The sequence below is a fragment of the Dermochelys coriacea genome, chromosome 1, assembly GCF_009764565.3.
Source record: "Dermochelys coriacea isolate rDerCor1 chromosome 1, rDerCor1.pri.v4, whole genome shotgun sequence".
NCBI classification, from domain to species: domain Eukaryota; kingdom Metazoa; phylum Chordata; order Testudines; family Dermochelyidae; genus Dermochelys; species Dermochelys coriacea.
The window spans coordinates 157,044,104-157,068,136 of record NC_050068.2 but is presented as its reverse complement, the minus strand read 5'-3'; the positions used below and the strand labels follow the sequence as shown (position 1 = coordinate 157,068,136).

At 43.4% G+C, this 24,033-nt stretch overlaps 1 protein-coding gene across 5 annotated transcripts in view; it reads right to left on the bottom strand.

The window, feature by feature from the left end:
• The window catches only part of LOC119850075 (heat shock transcription factor 2 binding protein), a 96,486-nt gene that overhangs the window by 25,527 nt on the left and 46,926 nt on the right, over positions 1-24,033 (bottom strand). For 4 of the 5 annotated variants that reach the window (XM_038387773.2, XM_043506580.1, XM_043506575.1 and 1 more), the window contains one exon: positions 13,867-17,607. The exons of the other annotated variant lie outside the window; for it this stretch is intronic. In XM_038387773.2, the coding sequence (XP_038243701.1) occupies positions 17,399-17,607 (209 nt within the window). In that variant the 3' untranslated portion in view covers positions 13,867-17,398. Of the gene's footprint in view, positions 1-13,866; positions 17,608-24,033 lie in introns of those variants that run through there. 5 annotated transcript variants of the gene reach the window in all.

The window sequence follows — 24,033 nt, the reverse complement described above, 5'->3', positions numbered from 1 at the left end:
CAGGCATCCCCAACCCATTTCATGGGGATGTGTTTTTGTCCAGAGGAGGAAATGTTAAACAAACATATACAGTGCCTTGTAAAATATTACCACAGTCATAAAGGCTGGTTCCAAGATCAACAAGGTTTTAGATTATTTGTAAGAAGTTTGCCAGTCACATTAACTTAAAAATGTACAAGTCAAGTTTACTTTGTGCCTTCTGTTGGAGAACTATCCTTTATACCCTTCTGCGTGTTCATAAGTACACCACATGCCATTCTGTGATCATGACTCCTAGGTCAGTGAGTTTCAGAAAAATTAAAGAAAGCAATCAAGCTTGCTCCACTTTTACCCACAAATTGGACTTACTAAGGGGGGTGTTAGTTCATAGAATCCATTACATGCCATAGAGCATTATATTCTGAAATTAACTATGCTCAGCTAGCTCGCTTTAACATTTAAAAATGATAGAAGAGAGTCAAACAGAAGTAGTGACGTGACTGGCTCCGAGGGAGCAAGCACATGCAGCCCCAGGGTGATGTCTGTATCCAGTTGCGGGGTACCTTTCATAGCATTTGCTGATGAAGTTTGCTCTGCACAATTTGTTGACCTTGCCCAGAAAAGCTGGTTAAACCCCAGAATATCACCATTGGGTCAAATCGCCATTGTTATTGAGTTCCCTCATACAATGGGGTGTTCCCTTAAAAATCTTCAGGTCAATAAATAACTGACACTGACTGCATCTCCTGCATAGGCATTTTTGGTTAACAGAGCTTAAAATTCGAACAGATACTGCTATTGACCACAGAAAGAAGCGTTTTAGGTCATATATGACTTAACTTGATACTGTAATGTCACAGTTAAACAGAGACATTTAAACGGTCATATCTCCCTGTGCTCAATGGATAATCTGTTTTTTGTTTATTCCATTTTGTTCTCTATGCAGTTATTTGCTCCTGTTCCACATTAACATTTCATGGACATAGTAGCTAAGCAATACATATCAACAACCAGTCAGCATTTCTGATCGTAGGACTTGCCATACTGGATCAGACGTATGGTCCAGCTAGTCTAGTATCCTGTCACCAACAGTGGCCAGTACGAGTACCTACAAGAAACCCTGAAATAAGCAACTAAGAAATAACCTACAATTAAGGGAAGTTTCTGCCAAACCCTGTTCCCCAGATATGGGGTGGTTTACATGTTTTGGGGAAGGAGGGTTTATATCTTTTCCAAATTGTGTGGATTTTTAAAAATCCTATCTTATATAGCTGTTAATTTCTATTTATCCATATCTAGAGTGACCATATTTCCTTATGCTGAATACAGGACACCTGGTAAAATTACTCATATTCAAGCAAGTTCAATGGCAATCAATCAGAACTATACAGTACAAATGTTCAAATTACCATCAAGTTAACTGAGTCTGTTAAAAAGAAATACTGCATAGTTGGATTCTTTTTATTTACCTTCTTATCTTTAAGGTTTACATGGTGAGGGATGACACCCTTACTACTCCCCCCCCCACACCATTCCAGTACACCTCTCTCACACAGGGTGGGTGACCGACTGACCTGACGCTCCCTACCTGGTGCTCTCCGCCCTCCATGTCTGGCTGGGCCCCCGGAACAGACCCGCCTCTCCTGGTACCTGGCACCACAGCTTCCCAAGTCAACAGGTAGGGGGGGAGAGCACACAGGGATACATGCCCCTCCTCCCCAGATTTCTGCCAGGGTTCACACCAGAATCTGGCCAGCTGCAGCCTTGTAGCACTGTGTGGGAGGGAAAGGAGCTGCTTCCAGCCACAGGGGAAGAGGTGGGGAAGGGATGACCTGGCCCGTGTCTCTGCTGCTGGGCCACCGACATCATCCAGCCGCCTCCGGCTACAGCATGCGCAGGAAGGGGATAAGCCCTAAGGATGCATTGTGCACCAGGGCCCAAGGAACTTGACTGCAGGGGCTTCAGCAAACCCAGCTAGAGAGGTAGCTCAGCAGGGAAGAGTACCTAGGGGACAGAGCAACCCCGGGCTCCCCGGGGGCAGGACCCAGCGGGGCAGGTGAAGAAGGTGCTAAGCCCCTGCCCCAGGGCCTGCTGTGGAGTCTGCAGGTTGAAGTGTGAACAGGCTGGAATTTACTTTCCTCCCCCTCCCCCGACCATTCCAAAGCTTAGCTAATGGGTGGAGAGGTTTCCCCATGCCAGCACTGCGTGGGGCTTTGGCAGACACAGGGCTCGGCTTCTCCTGGCCAGCGGCCTGGTCCGGAGGGTCTTGGGCTTTCCTGGGGTGCCAGCCCAGCTAGAAGTAGTGGGGGAAGGAAGGAGCCTGCCGGCCATACTGCTGGTGAGCTGAGTGCTCTGACCAGGGCTGGTTCTCCGCACAGCACTGGCAGCAGGACATGCTCCGCTGGGGGGATATTGAGGAGCAGCAGGGCTAGGGATGGGAGCAGCAAAGGGGCAAAGCAGAGAGAGGACAGCAAGAGGGGGAGCACGTAAAAGGCCGATGGCTGGGCAGCAGAGGCGACATGTAACTGGCCGCCGCCTGGTGCCTGCCGGCACTCACCAGTCGCAGTAGCACGCAACCAGTGCTGGCCAGAAATGGGATGGGAGGGGGGCGGTGCGCCCTGCTGGCTGAGAGCTGGCACACGGTGGGAGCTGCACTGGTGGACCAGCAGGGGGGAGCACCTGGCCCCGCACACTGTATCTTTGCCCCACCACCAGCCTTGCACACCCACCCCCATCGTCAGCTACAGGACCCCCCTATTCACTGCTGGTGGACAGGCGGCTGGCAAACAGGGATCCAGCCAGCAGCAGGACATGCCAGTACTGATGGGGGTGGAGGGCAAAGAAAGAAAATACAGGACAATTTGCCTGTTTTTAAGAAAAAGCCAGGACCCACCTGCAGGATGGCTTAAAAACAGGACATCTGGTCACCCTAGACATATCAATGTCCAATCTTTTTTGAGGTCTGCTAAACTCTTGGCCTCAAACATATCTTGTGGCAGTGAGTTCCACAGACCAATGGTACATTTTGTGTGTTTAAAAAAATGCCCTTAATGGTTTTAAATGTAATCTCTTATGATACCTATTTTCTAAAAACTTCCACAAGTTAGTTGACAACAAAAACTCCATTAATATTAACATGGGTGGCTTTATGCTTTACTCGTTAGTGCACGGGCCTGGGAGTCTGAATTCATGGGTTCTAGTCCCCTCAGTGCCAGTGATTGTTGGACAACCTATGTGCTTCAGTTTACCATCTGTAAAATGGGAATAAATAATTATAGCGTTGATCACCACCTGTCATATTTGAAAAACTACAGCAACATTGGCTTCTCTAGATCATGACTGTTAAATGCCATGTGGCATATCCAGCTCACTTCACCAGGAGAAGAGTTTTTAAGCAGACTGAAACAGGGCATAGCAGGGCCCCCTTTGCTCCTGCCTCTGTTCTAAAAACCACTCAGAGACCTCCTGACTCAGCAATCACCAGTGCGTGTAATTTACAGCATGTAATCTCACCATACACAGCATGGGGGTTTCCATCTGAAGAACTTCCCAGCCTCTGCAGCCAGGAGAGACCACCACCTACTCTCCCTCTACTCCCTGGCTTCCCCCCTTTCTCTCTGTCCCCTTGGCTTCCTTCCCCTGAAGCTTTTATGCAGCCCAGGCTAATCAGGCTGGCAGCTGTTTCCCCTTTTGCCAGTCAGGCACAGGTTTCTCTAGGTAGCTCCAATCTACCTCCCTTCATTGGAGCTGGTGTGACGGGGGCTGGCTCAGATGTTCCGGCCCACCATCCTGTCACACACACAACTAGTAAAATTTGGCCCCAAATTTAGTTTTTCTATTAAAAAAAAAACTATAAACCCTGAGTCCAACAGAAACATTTCAATGAAGATTTTGGTCTGATCAACTGGCAAGGAAGACCTTTACATCAGATTTTTTGTGGAGGAAGAAGAGGCAAGACTTGGTAGCAGCCTGGAGATATAGGGAAAAGGAGAGAGAAAATCATAGAATCGTAGGATTGGAAGGGACCTTGAAAGATCTTCTAGTGCAAGTCCTGCCATGAGTGCAGGGGACAAGTATTATCTAGACCATCTCTGACAGGTGTTAGTCTAACCGCCTCTTAAAAACCTTCAACAATGTAAATTCCACAAGCTCCTTAGGCAATTTCATTCCAGTGCTTAACTACCCTGAGTAGGATTGAAATTAGGCAGGACAAGTTTGCCCATCACTTTTTTCATTCGCTTTTCCATACTGTGGTGAAGGCAGTGTCTACTGAGCTGAAAAGCATCAACAATTATATCGGGGTAGCGACTGCCCCATTTGGCACTGTCAATAGCTTTCATTATTTCTCATTTGCATTGCACTAGGTCCCAACTAAGCTCAGGGCCCTGTTATGCAAGGCACTATGGAAGAATGACTCTGCTCTGACAAGACAGACAGGGTGGCAGAAAGGTCCAGGGCTGGGGCTGCGGGAGAGGCACCTTCGCATCTCCCCTCCACAGCCCTGAGTGCAGCCATGCAGCTTAGAGAGAACTTAGGTCCCCATTCAGTTCTTGGCCAGAAGGCTCAGAAGCTGCAACACCAGACCTTGAGTAGGGTGGAGGAACAGATGATCCCTTAGTAGGGAAGCTGAGGACCCTCTCATCTCCTCCAAAAAAATCAAATACTGGATTTAAAAAAACACTTCAATGGTTAAAACACAAATCTTACAGTTTGTTTAGTAAAGTTAAATTTCTGATTGTTAATGCAGACCTGATAATTGTTTTACAGCCTCTTACTTTGGCCCTTTATAATGAATGACAACATCGAAAATGAGATCAGTTTTCAGCAATGGCCACCACCACTAGCAGCCTCCTGCTCTAACATATCCATTAACAATTGAAAATGTCTGTTACAATTAAAAAGCCATTACAAATCCATTTTAAAGCATTTTCTCCCTTTCCACATCCTGAAAAACATTTATCACCATGTGGCATTTCAGTGAGCAAAAGGCTCACAATCTGCTCCAAGTCAGAAGGGCTTTGCTGTACAGGATCTATGAAGTAAAACTATTCATTAATTGGCTCCTCCTGGTGGGTAATTTTAATGTGGGTTTCATTATGCTCTCATGTTATTAGTCTAACCTTGAATGCTTCCCTCTCCCTAAACCAGTTACAGTAGATCTATTGTTTTTAGCAGCTCAGCTTTCCAGCTGACTTTAAGATTTCTGATCCCTAGATAAAGCCTCATATTTGATTGCATTCAGGCTTGCTGTTGCTGCTTATGTAACTACTCTTGCACCTTTTGGTCTCCTGCCATTCAGAGCCACTGCATCAAGGCTACTGAAAGGGAACCTCCTTTCCTCCTGCTTCCTTAACCAAGATCTGTCTGCTGCTAGATTAGATGCCTGGGCACTGGAGACACTGGCTGTGTCAGACATGCAATCTCTTGAGGTTTCCGGGGCAGTCTTACATATTGTCAGCATTGTTAGAGTTGAATAGCTTGATGGCTGATCAGGGCAGCACAGGACATAATTTCTAGAGAGACTTCCTGTGAAGGCTTCCTTACTGGAATGGGAACGTCTCACTTTTCCTCTGCTGTTCTTATTTCAGAAAGATTAAATTTCTGCTGTAGCAGAGCAATATTGCGTTCATGATTATTACTCTGCCAGAATAAACGTTACTGCTGGAATGAAAGAATGAAAGCAGTATATACAGGATGAGTAGCAATCATTACTGGTAGTTTCTTATCAGATTAATAACATACATGGATGGAGATTTTGTGATTCTTTGTGGTCTACACAGTATGGAGTGTCCAATGGGTTTTCCCAAATGCCAGCTGTGGCCAATCAGGTCTTGAAATGCTGTGCACAGTTACAAGAACAAGTAAATATTAGGACTGTAGGGGGTTTACTGCTATTTCAAAATGTCTACACATCTATATGCAAATGAAATTCAGCCTTGGGCTCTTTGCCAGTTGTCAATATGCCACGCTGGTGTTGCAATGTGTTCATGCGCCTGTGATAGGATGAGGAAAATTTACATGGCTAGTTATCCTAAGGTTTCACATTTTCCATCAAACTATGAATTGCATTTCACTCTGTGGTTCATGACACTAGGAGTTATCCCAATGGACTTATCCTTATTTACTGGTCTCTGTCAATCTCCACTGGCTCACGTTTGTCTATTTAGCACAACCTTGTAGCCAATCAGCATTCAGCTATTGTCTGCACCAGAAAGTGTCACAGGTTTAACTTAAACCTGTTTTTACAGCAGTTTAGTTAAATTGACACAAACCCAGCTGTGGACACTTTTTTCAGTTTAAAATTGGCTGATTAGCTTAAACCAGTTCCTAGTCAACTAAAGCTGAACCAAAATAAAACCTATCTGAAGGAAGCATGTTCACCAACTCTTTTGCCCAGTTTAAAAATCACACCTTAAGTTATACCAGTTGCAATCTACTGGCAGTGAAGCCCCGAGTAATCTTTGAGTTCTCATTCTCTATATTAATCTTCATATTGTTTTATTACTGGTGTTGCTTATACAGCTTGTCAGTGGGCATTGCCCTGTAAAACACACTTTGTCCATTGCAGGGACAATTGTAAGGAGCATTTACTTACATTTTGGCCAGGTCTGATTTCACTCTTGTTGTTGTTGTTGTTCTGTTAAACACACAGTCTCTGCTGTTTCCTTGTGTGTGGTCAGAGAACTCAAGTCATTTTATCATTCACTTTACACTCAACTTTCTAACAGCAGGCTCTAGCCTAGCATTTGTATCAGAGCATGAATACTCCCTCTCTTAGAGCAGACTTCTCTGAGCTCTGCTTGACCTATTATGCTTTGTCGTATGAGCTTTGCTAACCATTAACGTACTATAGGTGAGCAATGCTTGGCTTTAAAAACTTCAGTCATTCAGGTCACATTTTAAAGGATTTCTTCATCGAACAACTTCCCTGATGCTTCCTGCAAGCTCTGTCTGCACTGGAGCTTAGGGGAAGATTCATGTCATGGCTCCATTGAAGTTAATTTACATCAGCAGGGGATCTGCCGCTAGAGTCAAGTTTTAAATGAGCTGGGAATGCAGATACAAACATAATTAGAACTTGGTTTGTGGCAACTTGCAACATAGGCCTTAATAATTCTGTTACAATCACGTTCTAACCCTTCTGGGGACCTGGGGCACCAACACATCTACATTCTATAGCCTTGTCTGCATCAGATAGTTTTCAGAGTAGCAGCCGTATTAGTCTGTATCCGTAAAAAGAAAAGGAGTACTTGTGGCACCTTAAGAGACTAATAAATTTATTAGAGCATAAGCTATCGTGAGCTACAGCTCACTTCTGTAATGGTATCTTTTTGTTTTTTTTCCAGCAGAAACTGCCTTGACTCCACCAACATTAGGCTAACCTAGTGAGGAGGGCTTTAAACTAGGTTCACCGGGGGAAGGAGACCAAAGCCCTGAGGTAAGTGGGAAAGCGGGATACCGGGAGGAAGCACAGGCAGGAAGGTCTGTGAGGGGAGGGCTCCTGCCTCATACTGGGAATGAGGGGCGATCAACAGGTTATCTCAAGTGCTTATATACAAATGCACAAAGCCTTGGAAACAAGCAGGGAGAACTGGAGGTCCTGGTGATGTCAAGGAATTATGACGTGATTGGAATAACAGAGACTTGGTGGGATAACTCACATGACTGGAGTACAGTCATGGATGGTTATAAACTGTTCAGGAAGGACAGGCAGGGCAGAAAAGGTGGGGGAGTAGCACTGTATGTAAGGGAGCAGTATGACTGCTCAGAGCTCCGGTACGAAACTGTGGAAAAACCTGAGTGTCTCTGGATTAAGTTTAGAAGTGTGTGCAACAAGAGTGATGTCATGGTGGGAGTCTGCTATAGACCACCGGACCAGGGGGATGAGGTGGATGAGGCTTTCTTCCGGCAACTCACGGAAGCTACTAGATCGCATGCCCTGATTCTCATGGGTGACTTTAATTTTCCTGATATCTGCTGGGAGAGCAATACAGCGGTGCATAGACAATCCAGGAAGTTTTTGGAAAGCGTAGGGGACAATTTCCTGGTGCAAGTGCTAGGGGAGCCAACTAGGGGGAGCGCTTTTCTTGACCTGCTGCTCACAAACCGGGTAGAATTAGTGGGGGAAGCAAAAGTGGATGGGAATCTGGGAGGCAGTGACCATGAGTTGGTTGAGTTCAGGATCCTGACGCAGGGAAGAAAGGTAAGCAGCAGGATACGGACCCTGGACTTCAGGAAAGCAGACTTTGACTCCCTCAGGGAACAGATGGCCAGGATCCCCTGGGGGACTAACATGAAAGGGAAGGGAGTCCAGGAGAGCTGGCTGTATTTCAAGGAATCCCTGTTGAGGTTACAGGGACAAACCATCCCGATGAGTCGAAAGAATAGTAAATATGGCAGGCGACCAGCTTGGCTTAATGGTGAAATCCTAGCGGATCTTAAACATAAAAAAGAAGCTTACAAGAAGTGGAAGGTTGGACATATGACCAGGGAAGAGTATAAAAATATTGCTCGGGCATGTAGGAAAGATATCAGGAGGGCCAAATCGCACCTGGAGCTGCAGCTAGCAAGAGATGTCAAGAGTAACAAGAAGGGTTTCTTCAGGTATGTTGGCAACAAGAAGAAAGCCAAGGAAAATGTGGGCCCCTTACTGAATGAGGGAGGCAAGCTAGTGACAGAGGATGTGGAAAAAGCTAATGTACTCAATGCTTTTTTTGCCTCTGTTTTCACTAACAAGGTCAGCTCCCAGACTGCTGTGCTGGGCATCACAAAATGGGGAAGAGATGGCCAGCCCTCTGTACAGATAGAGGTGGTTAGGGACTATTTAGAAAAGCTGGACGTGCACAAGTCCATGGGGCCGGACGAATTGCATCCGAGAGTGCTGAGGGAATTGGCGGCTGTGATTGCAGAGCCCTTGGCCATTATCTTTGAAAACTCGTGGCGAACGGGGGAAGTCCCGGATGACTGGAAAAAGGCTAATGTAGTGCCCATCTTTAAAAAAGGGAAGAAGGAGGATCCTGGGAACTACAGGCCGGTCAGCCTCACCTCAGTCCCTGGAAAAATCATGGAGCAGGTCCTCAAAGAATCAATCCTGAAGCACTTAGAGGAGAGGAAAGTGATCAGGAACAGTCAGCATGGATTCACCAAGGGAAGGTCATGCCTGACTAATCTAATCGCCTTTTATGATGAGATTACTGGTTCTGTGGATGAAGGGAAAGCAGTGGATGTATTGTTTCTTGACTTTAGCAAAGCTTTTGACACGGTCTCCCACAGCATTCTTGTCAGCAAGTTAAGGAAGTATGGGCTGGATGAATGCACTATAAGGTGGGTAGAAAGCTGGCTAGATTGTCGGGCTCAACGGGTAGTGATCAATGGCTCCATGTCTAGTTGGCAGCCGGTGTCAAGTGGAGTGCCCCAGGGGTCGGTCCTGGGGCCCGTTTTGTTCAATATCTTCATAAATGATCTGGAGGATGGTGTGGATTGCACTCTCAGCAAATTTGCGGATGATACTAAACTGGGAGGAGTGGTAGATACGCTGGAGGGGAGGGATAGGATACAGAAGGACCTAGACAAATTGGAAGATTGGGCCAAAAGAAATCTAATGAGGTTCAATAAGGATAAATGCAGGGTCCTGCACTTAGGATGGAAGAATCCAATGCACCGCTACAGACTAGGGACCGAATGGCTCGGCAGCAGTTCTGCGGAAAAGGACCTAGGGGTGACAGTGGACGAGAAGCTGGATATGAGTCAGCAGTGTGCCCTTGTTGCCAAGAAGGCCAATGGCATTTTGGGTTGTATAAGTAGGGGCATAGCGAGCAGATCGAGGGACGTGATCGTTCCCCTCTATTCGACACTGGTGAGGCCTCAACTGGAGTACTGTGTCCAGTTTTGGGCCCCACACTACAGGAAGGATGTGGATAAATTGGAAAGAGTACAACGAAGGGCAACAAAAATGATTAGGGGTCTAGAGCACATGACTTATGAGGAGAGGCTGAGGGAGCTGGGATTGTTTAGTCTGCAGAAGAGAAGAATGAGGGGGGATTTGATAGCTGCTTTCAACTACCTGAAAGGGGGTTTCAAAGAGGATGGCTCTAGACTGTTCTCAATGGTAGCAGATGACAGAACGAGGAGTAATGGTCTCAAGTTGCAATGGGGGAGGTTTAGATTGGATATTAGGAAAAACTTTTTCACTAAGAGGGTGGTGAAACACTGGAATGCGTTACCTAGGGAGGTGGTAGAATCTCCTTCCTTAGAGGTTTTTAAGGTCAGGCTTGACAAAGCCCTGGCTGGGATGATTTAACTGGGACTTGGTCCTGCTTTGAGCAGGGGGTTGGACTAGATGACCTTCTGGGGTCCCTTCCAACCCTGATATTCTATGATTCTATGATTCTATGATTTTGTCTCTTTTTGGTTTGTCTCATACTTTATATCAGAATAATTATAACTCTTTGGAAGTGACTTAGCTCTGTTTCAGTAGGACTTCTATAGGTAAAAGGTTCATGTAACTGTATCTCCAAGTTGGCATAACTATACTGCTACAAGAAAAGGAGTACTTGTGGCACCTTAGAGACTAACAAATTTATTAGAGCATAAGCTTTCGTGAGCTCACGAAAGCTTATGCTCTAATAAATTTGTTAGTCTCTGAGGTGCCACAAGTACTCCTTTTCTTTTTGCGAATACAGACTAACACGGCTGCTACTATGTATACTGCTACAGTTAGTTCTTCAAGGGTATCATACAGTGCATTGCTTCACACCTCGAATGGCTTGTCTGGTTACCTATGTGCATTCTAGGGTCTACTGGACTGGATAGCAGAGATGTTGGGCACAGGTACCATCTCCAGCTGTTCATAACACACTGACAGTCCCTCCTTCTCTGCCTGCCATGCATCAGTGAGGCCCTCGCCCTTGATTTTAACAAATGTTTTGCAAAACTCAGCAAGCTACCTCAGGGATGCCTCAAGTCATGTCATGAGACACCTCCACCTCCCTAACAGTCTTCCAGATGTACACTCCACAGATTTTACTATAGTTAAACAGCACCTTCAAAGGCTTCCTAAGCCCTGGAAGCACAGGGTAAGCTGGGTCTCCCTGGATGACAGTTAGCATTTTAACACTGTTAATGCCCATGGTGACTACCAGGAGCAAAAATTTAACTTTTCATTGCATTAAATAAGAGTGAGTTTCAAAAGATTCTGGCTTCATGGATATTTCCAGGCCACTCCACACTAGCGTTAGTGATCTTGCCATGGTGATCAGACCTTCCAGGACCATGCACAAATATCCTTTTCTCTTGAACCCTGAGGCCTGCTGTAGGGTACAAAAAATAGGTCCCATCACTGGCCCCTGTATAATTTGGGAACCCCAAACATTCAAAGGCATCAGTTGTTCTCTGTGCATTGCCAAGCTTTTTGACCCAGGGCAGCAGCTCATGTACCTTCATCACAACTGAATGGTGGTATTCAGGGGTGGTGAGCTTTGCTACAAACCTCTTCAAAAGGAGGGGAACACTCATGTAGGGCCCAGCACTGCAGCTCTGCACAGATTTCCAGGAAAGTGGCCTTCTGCATCCAGGTTCTCCAGCCACTGCTGGTCATCCCAGGTGTGCAACACTATCCTTTCCTACCACTCGATGCTGGTCAGGCCCAGGAGCATAACTCCACCAAGTGCAGCTGGGTCAAGGAATTTGTCAAGGAGTGCCTACCTGGGTCCTTCCACTTCCTCCTCTAAAAGTAGCTGTGTGGAATCACACTGGTGATGGTGATCTGCAAATCTTCCCCGGCTGCATGACTGCCAGTAAGTTACTCACCCGTTTTGTGTTAATAAACGAGATCACTGTGCTTCCTCCATGCTGCATGACAGCAGTTTGAAAATGGCTCGTTAATTAAAACAAGATGAAGCATAGAATATTGCAGGAGGGATCACAGGAGCTTGACCCTGAGTCCCAAAATTCTGATACATATCCCACAATCTATTACAAAGCCAACTGTAACACATAATGCTTAGTGACATTACTTTGCACCTTGGGATACTCACCTAGAGTACTGCCTGCTTATATCAACATAGTGCCAAACTGTATGGACATAATGCTTCACAAATGAAGTAGTGTAAAGCAGTGTAGAGAAAGTACTGTGTACTCCCACTTCAGTTTAATTATATCAGTATAATTATACAGACAAGTTATGCCAGTACAATTTTTTCATGTAGACAAGGCTTAAGGCCCTGTCTACACTATGGGCGTTTTCCAAATATCTCCCACTGCTGTTGAAACTGCCATAAGCATGTTCACGACACTTGCTCTGAACAGGCTTGTATAGCATAGTGTTGAATGCCAGCAGCCCATAGAGATTAAGGCTCCTGGGTAAAATTTTCAAAAGCCTCTGAGGAGGTAAGAGCCTAAGTTCCATTCACCTTCATTTTTGAAAATGGTACTTGGGTTCCTAAGTCACATAAGGCTGTTTTGAAAATTTTATCCCCCAGTATTGCTAAAACCAGTGCAGCCAAATTGGTATTGGCAATCATAGGACATTTTTACAAAATTTCCTAACTCCAGACAGGCGCTAACAGGGCTTTGTCTCCGTGTAGATGGAATTCATTCTCTCAATGGCTGATCTGGGTAAGTTGATCCTCCTACCTTCCAATCCTCCTGGTGGCGAATGATTAGCTAGTGCTCTACACCATGTCTTCCCAGTACTCTTCTCTACCTGCATCAGCTGTCCCAGAACCCACTGCTGCCTGTGTAACATAAAGTACCTAAGTCCTGGCTACAACTAGTCAGTAGCACATGCCCATGGTCTAGACTCTTCTCCTGTGAGTTAGCTCTTGTGCTGTTATTTCACAAAGTGGAGAGATCATCCACACGGTGAAAGTCCAAGATGAACACTCTCATCAGCAGGGTCCATGAATCAACAGCAGTTCTCTGGTCCACAGAGCTTGCAGCTTGCTCTTCCCTCTGACTTCAGCCTTCCCCTGCTTCTATAGAAGCTCTCCAGTTCTTCAGCCCCAGTTGTATGCCAGGATGAATAAAAACATATAATCCTTAAAGATCAGGTGGGAGAATGCCTTATACAATCCAATTACCGGGAACATGTTTTGGTGAACTTGTCTTTTCCATAGAGTTCTGTGTGAACTTCGATTTTATTCCTGTCAGTTTGGAAAATAAAAAAATAGACTTTTCCACAGATGTGTCTGAGGGTTGACATGACTTCAGTTGCCACGTGCATTGTACACATCTCTTCAAGGAAGCAAAGTTCAATTTTAATTGCAAACTGTGATCTGTGAGGTAAATAGGGATTTTACTAGAGGGATTTTTATAACAGATCTTTTACTTTTGGCTCATGTTAAGCATAAGGACCAAATTCTGCTTTTATTTACGCTGGTGTAAATCCAGAGTCACGCATCACTTTCCTCAATGCAAATACCAAACTAGTTCTCCTCTTGATGGCAACTCTGATTAACACTGATGGGAGTTGACAGTATGCAACAAGAGAAGTGGCTTCAATTGTGTTATTCTGGATTTACATGAGTGTTAGTAAAAGCAGACTTTGGCCCTATGTAAATTAATGTTTTGGAGGAGAAAAGGTAAAGTGATTAATCACTTGCCATAGAAAAAAACCCCAACTTCTCAAACTGTTGCACAAAGCACAACATAAACTTCCAAAACATTTATTTAACTTTGTTTTTAAACAACTAAAATTTCCAACAGCCTGAAGTTTCAGAATAGAGGAAATGTTTACAAGAAAATAAAACCAGAGATTTATAATGCATAAGTTGACAGATATTTAATGACAGTAGCATTAAAATACGTTGCTACTAATATAATATGAACTATATATCATCTATGTTCCTCTTTTTAAATTAAGAAAAAAATGGCACATGCTTCAAAGTCCTTTGAGTAACCATCTGTTTATTTCAATAAAGCCAGCTTCTTTCCCGTATTTATAAACTCCCTAAAATGAATAATTTTGGGGGGGTGCGGGACCCACAATAATCTAACTACTTAATTTCTAGTACTGGTCACATGGAGATAAATCAACGCACTAAATGAAGACTATTCACTACAAAAACATTCAATTCATAGCAGGTGTAACTGACACAGTGCTTCAAATGATGAGCTCCTATCTTTAAAGTAACACTAGATAAGATAAACTGTTTGCCCTGTTTTATTACTAGTGAAATGGACATCAAAACCGAAAACAACTAGAACTAGGATGTGTCAGATGATCTGTGTTTGGAAGCCATCAAACTTTACTCCCACTACAAAAGGTTCTATTAAATGTAACCAGTAACAGATTGCTTCCAGGTCTCAGCAATCTGGAGAAGGAGGCTGACTCCTGGGCCTACTGAATCTGGGATACAGGAAGAAAAACACAGCAACAAGATATTAAAGCTATTGATAAGTACTACAGCTAGTAAGGTACTATTTATTCCACCACAATATTTACAGAGTGAAGGCTTTCATGAAAAACAAAATTTAAAACAGGTTCCTCTGACTTCAAAACAGTTCAGTCCTTTTGACTCTTTGAAACTTTTTTGTGTGAACTGAAAAAAGCAATATACTGAACTATCATTTCCTTTGCACCAACAAAACCCAAACAAAATACCTTTTCTTTTGCATAAAACCAAGTAATGAACAACAATTTTACTAAGAACTGTAACAAACAGGTTGAACGCTTCAATAAAAACAACATGTTTAAAAATGTAATAATGATCTTAAAACATTATCTGTTTTATCACTGTTTGTTTCTGGAGTTTTTCATAATTCAAGTGTTTCAGAAGATACAGTGAGTTTTACAGAGCCAGCTATACTTTTACTTATTTATTAAAATAGCATAATTAAACTTTTAAAACTAAACAGGTATTTCCTCAAAATTGGTGGATCCATAGCATTACGTCTGACTAGAAGGGACCATAGCCCCAGCAAGTTAAATCTTGGAGAAAGGGAGCTGGGAGATGTACTGATGCTCACTATCAGATTAACTGCTTAATTTCCAGTACTGGTCACATGGATATGAATCAAGGCACAAAATGAAGACTATTCACTACAAAAACATTCAATTCAGAGCAGGTGTAACTGACACAGTGCTTCAAATGGTGAGCTCCCAGCTTTAGTAACCCTAGGTACCATAAGATAAAGATAAGATAAAGTTGTAAGGGTTTTACCAAAGCCTCCAATGTGGATGGAAGTGCTGTGCATGCCTAAGCACACACACACACACACTTACTTTTTTTTCCTGTTGCTTACTGGCTTCCAATGGTTTGATTAAAAACATTAATGGGAGAACACATCCTTCAGCTGATAAGTACAGTATCTGATTAGACTTTGGTTTTTGCCTTTTACTATACTTTAAAATTAAACACTTTCTTGAGTTGATAGTCCAGGAAATTACAGGCTATCACCATTTTGATTTCATCATGGGATGGGGTTTGGTCAAGGTAAGAAAACAAATTCAAAGAAAATGTATTTTAATACTTACGAGATTTTACTCTGACTAACATCTACATATAGTGAGTATTGTATATTCTTGGATCAGAAATAGTATGACTCCCACTAAGTGCTCCTGGCATCTCTTTCTTTTACCCACACTTATGTAACTTCATTTGTGATATCCGTCTCATATTTTGTGATAACCCTTTGATTTATGGCATGCATTCTGGGAAGTCTATATATTGTATTTTTTCATTCAGTGCTAATTAGGATCAATTGAATGTTTTAGTATATTGGCAAATTTCTGCAATGAGGAGCTTTATATCCATTTCTACTAAATTTTCTAGCATTGAATATTTGTAGCATTGTGCAAAACCCCTATTCATGGAAGCTCTTGCAACTATGTCTTTATCTAATGCATTTTATAGTTCCTCAGCTGTAAAACGACCCATTCGCCATAATAGCTAATTAAGGGACACAATGCATTTATGCTAAGGACTCCACCCTAAGCAGAACAACTTTGTATATATATTAAAAAGAAGTAGCTACAGGATTCTTTTTATGTATTTGACTGGACTTGCACTTGATTTCATGTAACCAATTATGCGGCATTGTGTCATCAATGAGTTCAGTGGCACTAGGGCCCCACTTTAGCAAACCACTTAAATGTGTGCTTAACTTTTAGCCTGTGCTTAAATCCCAAATCAAAGTTAAGCCTATGTTAAGTGCTTTGCTGAACAGAGATAGAACTTTTAAACTTGACATTGTTTTTTGTCTTGTGCTATTTGAATAATAAAAAAAATGCTGTAGCATGATGCAGATGCAAGACACAACAACAAAAGTGGCTAAAGTTGATTTCAGAAGATTGTGTTCTGAGTCTTCTGCACAGACGATGGACAAGACACCAGTGTTGCATTTTTGTTAACATGTTGGGATCTGCATTTTTCTTAATGTGTTGGCTTCATTAGTGAAGAACCATAATACCAGTGGGTAAGAGGAAGTTGTCGTTTCTATAAAAGTATATCTTCTCTGTCACTGTCTCCAACATTGTCACATTGCAAGCTATGTTACAAACACAAGAAAACTGGAAATGACAGCGTTATCATAGACATAAATTATAGCATTACAAAGTATATAATATAGCTGGTTTGGGTTTTTTTTAATTGAGGTAAGCAAGTTTAGCCCTAATAATTAATGAGAATTTCATATAAATACACCAGTACTCATGACAGAGCAGTAATTAATTTTAGGCTCTTTGGCTACGGAACTCAGTATATTGAGACCACAGCAATCTTTTCCCTTCTGCAGGGCCTATGGGAAGCTCAGTTGCTATTATTCACGGCAGCTGCAAACTCAGTTCTCCAGCACCTCCACTGAATTTGAATGAAAAATTCTGAAGCAGAATCTAATACACTCCACACAATTCCAATTGTCTTTGATTAGAAAGGATAGAGAAAACAAAATGAACAAAAATGAAATTTCTTATGTCTTCTGAAACACTAGAGTTATAAAAAGCATCAAAGTTTACTTTTAGCATACTAATAATTAGAGATGGGCTGAATTGGACCAAAAAGGTTGGCTATCCTTGAAAATAAAGAATGTGCTACCTATAGTTCAGATGATTATTTTATTCCCTATGTATCACCAACTGGTCATATGGTTTGGATCACTTTTGAAACACGTTATCAATAAAACCCTATGAAATAAATTAAACCTGTCATTCTTCTGGGAGCTCTTCTAGGATTATGTTCAGGCACCTAACAAACAACATATGCTTTTTTTCAAGTATTATTTGGACTGGGTTATCTGGCTTCAGGCAGGGATTCTGATACAGGTAACTAGATAGATTGAAATGATTCAATCCAAGTCCATCTCTCCTAATTACTCAATATGTATATTTTTAATCTGCTATAATATTTTGCATATCCTTGCAGCATAAAAATATGGGGAAAATGTAAACAATTGATGTCATAATACTCCAACGACTATATCTCTACACTTCACACTCTAGGATTTTGAGGTCTTCAAGCAGTTCTTGCGCCAGTGTTTGCAGTTCTGCACTGCGGCTCTTTGACAGTGCTATGATACGTTGAAATGGCAAGGTGTCACGCATCTCAGGTGCTGACTTTGCTAAAACTTCTGGCTCTAGAATCACAGACTGGAGAAGCCGTAGAACATGCAGACACACTTCTGTATCTGGGTCTAGAAGTGAGGAAGAAAAGATTCCAGCTACTTGTTACATGCACCCTTATATGCCAGGACTAACATTATAGCTCTGCATCACCATCCCTAATGGACCCTTGGTAAAGAGAGAGTGGCTGAAGTTCTGCTATTCTCAGCTGCTGAAATGGCTCTTTGGGGCTGGCTGGCCCCAGAATCTAAGAAGATATATAAAACCACCACTGCTGTCCTCCTCAGTTTCCTGTGCTAAGCACTTGTTGGGAGGAACTGGTAATCAAGAATATTTTGTTCCCTTCTTCTTTACTCCAAATGTAGCAAATCCCACAGATATGTGGATTTATCAACAACTTTGTCAGTAGCCAAGATTTACTGTTTGCTGCAGTTTCACTTAGGATAACAGGATAAACTATGTCCCATTACTATTTAGTCTGTTTTAAAACATTCATTCTGCAATTCTTATAAGGCTTGTCTTTATTTATATAAGGTTCAGATTCCATTTAAGCTCAATAAAACCTCAACTTTAATCAAATACACTTGGTAATAATATGCCAGTCCTCCAAATGCTAAAAATGCAGTTGATACAAACTGAAGTATTGGGTACATTTTATTTTATGGTAGTGGGACAAAACTGGTTTAACTGCTTAGGAACATGTCAGAAAAACATGCCTAGGAAGAGGTACAATTAATTTTGATTTCCATTGTTAAAGGAACAGGATGCACTTATTACTATTAAAATATTAGGAATGATTCTATTTTAATTATACCCAACAGTCTGTTGGGGGGCTGTTTGTGCCTTTACTAGACTCATCCAACAGGCAACTCCTTTTATTTTTATATTCTCTAGTTTGCATATTCCAAACTTGTATTTCTAATGTATTTTGTAGCTAAAATATCTATTTATTTGTATCATGTGCTGTGCATTTCTACGGTGTCTGTCACTGTCATACCTAGATTTCAATAAAGCCTTTGACAGAGTGTTGTACGAAAATGTTGAAAAAATTAACTGAAATTAGTTTGCATACCAGCATTGCCATGGGGACTGAAGTCTTGCAGTAGGACCACAAATCAAGTGCAGTGATAAATCACAATGCCCTGAGCTGGAAGGAGGTGTCAAGTGGGCTAAAGCAAGGTTCTCTTATTAGTCAGCTTACTTAACACCTTTATTAATGATCTGAAATCATGGTAAGCAGAATGCTAATTAAATTCAAATACATTAAATTGGGAGGTGTTGAAAACACCCAACAGGATAAGGAAACAGAACAGGGCCTAGAAAGGTGAGAAATATAGTCAAGAAATGACAAAAGCTTTGTCTAGATGGGGAATTGTATGAAATTCCCACTGGCACTGCCAACAGTTCAGCAGAGCAGGCATTAAGCACTGGTGGCTTCCAATTTTACCAATATGTTAGTTCAGGGGTTGGCAACCTATGGCATTCGTCTTCAGCACGCAAGCCGATTTTTAATGGCATGCTGCTGCCTGCTGGGTCCCAGGCGCTGGCCCCGCTCAGCCCGCTGCTGAACCCAGGCTGGCAGCGGGCTGAGGGGGGCTGGCGGCTGGGACTCCGACATGCAGCAGCATGCCATTAAAAATCCTGCCCGCCCCAGCCTGTTCTTCTCCCCCCCACCCGCGGGGGCAGGGTGAAGAAGCTTGGTCCTGCCGGCTACTGCTGCAAGGCAGGCAAGGTCTGCCCTCCCACACCTCTTCCCCCAGCGTGTTGGGTTCCTGTCCCTCCTCCTCTCCCTCCCTGCCACCGATCAGCTGATGGCCCTTGTGAAGGAGGGGGAGAAGCCGAGCCACAGCACACTCGCTGCTCCAGGGAGGAGGCAGAGAAGAGGTGGGGACGGGGCCGTGGGATGGAATCAGGGCATATCTCCTCCAGCCCCCTTCCATGAGCCGCTCTGGACAAGATGCTGGAAGCACCCCCGCGACCCTAGTCCACACCCCCAGCCCTCTGCCCTGACCCCTGCACCCCCCTCACACACTCCAGCCCTCTGCCTTGACCCCTGTACCCCCCCCCACACACCCAGCCCTCTGCCCGGACCCCTGCACCCACCACACACCCCAGCCCTGATTCCAGCCCCCCCCACATATCCAGCCCCCCCCATGCCCTGACTCTTGCACCCCCCACATTCCCACCCCCACCCTGAGCACCAACAGGAGCTTCTGCACCCCCCCCCGCCCACATTCCCACCTGCACCCCTCACACCAAATGGGAGCTTCCCAGGTAAGCACTCCACACCCAAACCTCCCGCCCCAACCATGAGCCCTCCCCCTCATTCTGGCTCCTGGCCAGACCTTAAACCCCAACCCCCAGCTTGCTCTTTCACCCCCAGCCCTGTGCTCAGTGCAGAGAGAGAGGAAGAGAATGGGTTAGAACCAGGGAGAAGGTAGATACCCACTCTATGTGGGCAGGTTCAGGATCCCAGACCGGCAGCGGGCTGAGTGGCAGCGGGCTGAGCCGCTCAGCCCACTGCTGGTCTGGTGTCCCAGCCGCCGGCCCTGGTCAGCCCACTGCCGGTCTGGGGTTCTGGCTGCCAGCCCCTTGCCAGCCGGGGTCCCGGCCGCAGGCCCCGCTCAGCCTGCTGCCGGCCTAGGTGAACGGAACCCCAGGCCGGCAACGGACTGAGTGGGCCAGCGGCGTAAGATCAGCATTTTAATTTAATTTTAAATGAAGCTTCTTAAACATTTTGAAAACCTTGTTTACTTTACATATGACAATAGTTTAGTTAAATGATATATAGACTTATAGAAAAAGACCTTCTAAAAAATGTTAAAATGTATTACTGGCACGTGAAACCTTAAATTCAAGTGAATAAATGAAGACGCGGCACACCACTTCTGAAAGGTTGCCGACCCCTATGTTACTTAAACCTGACTCTGCCACAGACTTCCAGTGTGACTGAGGACAGGTCACAATCTTTCTGTGCCTTAGTTCCCCAGCTGTATAATGGGGTAACATACTTCCTTTCTCCCACTCTTTGCCGCCTCTGTTTAGATCGTAAGCTCGTAAGGGCAGTAACAGTCTTTTACTATGATCATGTCTACCCTACAGAGCCTATGTTGCCATAGCTATGCCAGCCTGGGCCCCTAATGCAGATGCTGTGTATTCTCACAGAAGGAGTTCTTCTGCCAGCACAGTATCCATGAACCATGTTAGCTATTCCAACAGAAGCACTTTTTTGTTGGCTTTGCTGCTTCTATACTGGGAGTTCTGCTGGCATAACTATGGTGACAGGTTTCAGAGTAGTAGCTGAGTTAGTCTGTATCAGCAAAAACAACGAGGAGTCCCTGTGGCACCTTAGAGACTAACAAATTTATTTGGGCATAAACTTTCGTGAAGTGGGTTCTAGCTCACGAAAGCTTATGCCCAAATAAATCTGTTAGTTTCTAAAGTGCCACAAGTTGTTTTGGCATAACTATGTTGCCTGGGGGGCTAAATTTTTCACACCCCTAGCTGACATAGCTATGTCAGCAGAACTTTGTAATGTAGACTAGGCCTACGTATCTACACCAGTGGTTCTCAACCAGGGATACGTATACCTCTGGGGTATACAAAGGTCTTCCAGGGGGTGCATCAACTCATCCAGAAATTTGCCTAATTTTACAACAGGTTGCATAAAAAGCACTAGCGACATCAGTACAAACTAAAATTTCATTCCACCAATAACTTGTTTATATTGTTTATATTTTCAGTGGTTCTCAAACAATGGATCACGACCCCAAAGTGGGTTGTGAGTTCGTTTTAAGGGGGTCACTAGGGCCAGCGTTAGAGCGTTAGAGTACCTGGGTCCCAGGGCAGAAAGCAGAAGCCCGAGCCCCACCACATGGGGGGTGAAGCCGAAGCCTGAGCTCTACTGCATGGGGCTGAAGCCAAAATCCGAGTTTTTAAGTGAGGTGAAACCTGGGACCCAAGACAAATCAGACTCCTGAAAGAGGTACAGTCATCTGTAAATGTTGAGAACCACAGGTCTATGCAGTGATTAGCATAATGGAGCCCTCATCTAATCATATTTTCAGTGTCACCTTAAGTGAGTCATTTATGGTAAAATTTCCAAAACTGTTCCTTAATTTTGCATGATCAACTTGCAAACACCTAGAGGCTTGATTTTCAGACTGCTGAACACACACAACTCCAACTGAAATCACAGAGAACTGCAGCTACTCTGCCAGAAGAGTACCCAGAAGTTACCTACTACAGGACAGGCCCAATAAAGAAAATAACAACGCCACTAGCCATCACCTTCAGCCCCCAACTAAAACCTCTCCAACGCATCATCAAGGATCTACAACCTATCCTGAAGGACGACCCATCACTCTCACAGATCTTGGGAGACAGGCCAGTCCTTGCTTACAGACTGCCCCCCAACCTGAAGCAAATACTCACCAGCAACCACACACCACACAATAAAAACACTAAACCAGGAACCTATCCTTGCAGCAAAGCCCGTTGCCAACTGTGTCCACATATCTATTCAGGGGACACCATCATAGGGCCTAATCACATCAGCCACACTATCAGAGGCTCATTCACCTGCACATCTACCAATGTGATATATGCCAGCAATGCCCCTCTGCCATGTACATTGGCCAAACTGGACAGTCTCTATGGAAAATAAATGGACACAAATCAGACGTCAAAAATTATAACTTTCAAAAACCAATCGGAGAACACTTCAATCTCTCTGGTCACTCAATTACAGACCTAAAAGTGGCAATTCTTCAGCAAAAAAAACTTCAAAAACAGATTCCAACGAGAGACTGCTAAATTGGAATTAATTTGCAAACTGGACACCATTAAATTAGGCTTGAATAAAAACTGGGAGTGGATGTGTCACTACACAAAGTAAAACTATTTCCCCATGTTTATTTCCCCTCTGCCCCTCCACAGTTCATCACACGTTCTTGTCAACTGCTGGAAATGGCCCACCCTTGATTATCACTACAAAAGGTTTTTTTTTCTTTCCTGCTGGTAATAGCTCTCCTTACCTAGTTCACGAAAGCTTATGCTCAAATAAATTTGTTAGTCTCTTAAGGTGCCACAAGTACTCCTTTTCTTTTTGCGAATACAGACTAACACGGCTGCTACTCTGAAACCTGACTCTTGTTACAGAGTGTATGATAACACCCATTGTTTCATGTTCTCTGTGTATATAAAATCTCCCCTCTGTATTTTTCAATGCGTGCATCCAATGAAGTGAGCTGTAGCTCACGAAAGCTTATGCTCAAATAAATGTGTTAGTCTCTAAGATGCCACAAGTCCTCCTGTTCTTATTAATTGCAAAGGGACTGTCATGGAGAAATGTCCTGTGCACTGAGAGTAAGGATAACAAAATATGGTCCAGTGAGGCAGAAAAGAAGCTTATTGAAATGAACTGGATATAGTTAGTCACACCCCTCTTGTGTTTCAGTTTGCCCATCTATAAAACAAGTCTACTACTTTTAGTACCTCACAGAACAGTTGTGAGGCTTAGTATATATAAGTTGCTTTTAAATCCTTGATGAAAGGTGCTATGTTAGCAATACTATATTTACATTAGTATTATCTGCAAACATTAGAAGTGCTAAGGAAGAGAGGAATTGCCTAAGGGGGTATAACACTGTGCAACAAAGGTAAAGGAAATTATATCTAGCTGCACAATAGGAAAATTTTCCAGTGAAATCTACTGGATTCTGGGAAGAGTCTCCAATGGCAGTCATAGACTCCCAATTGGTTGAATCACTTGAATGAAGAATATATTAGGCACTTGGTGAATATAATGCTGCATCACAAGAGGTATGGATAAGATGAACTCATCTCTGATTTCTATTGTTCTACATGTATTCAAAGACACTTAAAATTACATAAATGGATACATGTTAAAACACATACACCTTATCATGACAGTATACGGTTTTGGAAATCTGTTTGTTAGGGATAATTATATTTTTGTCATTTTCTACTTGGATTTTAAAACATACTCAAACAACCCTTTTTTGGTCTCCCCAGTTTCATTAAGGATTTCTCTTTTAAAAGAAAATAAATTTTAGTAGCGAACAGGCAAAAAGAAAAGTAAGTATGGCAGGAATCTTCATTACTCAGCATTATCTTTATTACAATAGCTTCCAGATTTAGTCATTTCTATACTAGTTGAATGATTTTATTTACAAAAAGCCAAAAAAAGTCTTGGCTGTAATCATATCATTGCATCACATCCTCCCAACAACTGGCGCATATATTTCTTAGCTAACATATTCAAGTCTAATAATTAAGGGGAAAAATGTAGCTGCTTGTCTTGGTCTTGAACAGCATGTGTAATATAAGCCTACCACAATTATAACATACTGATGCAATTTTAACAAGGTACTGAAACTGTTTAACTTTGCTGACGTTTTGTTAACGGCTAACGAGGTACTGTCGGTCGTCACTGGCACTCAGTCACTGACAAAAACAGCTGATAAAGCAGGCAG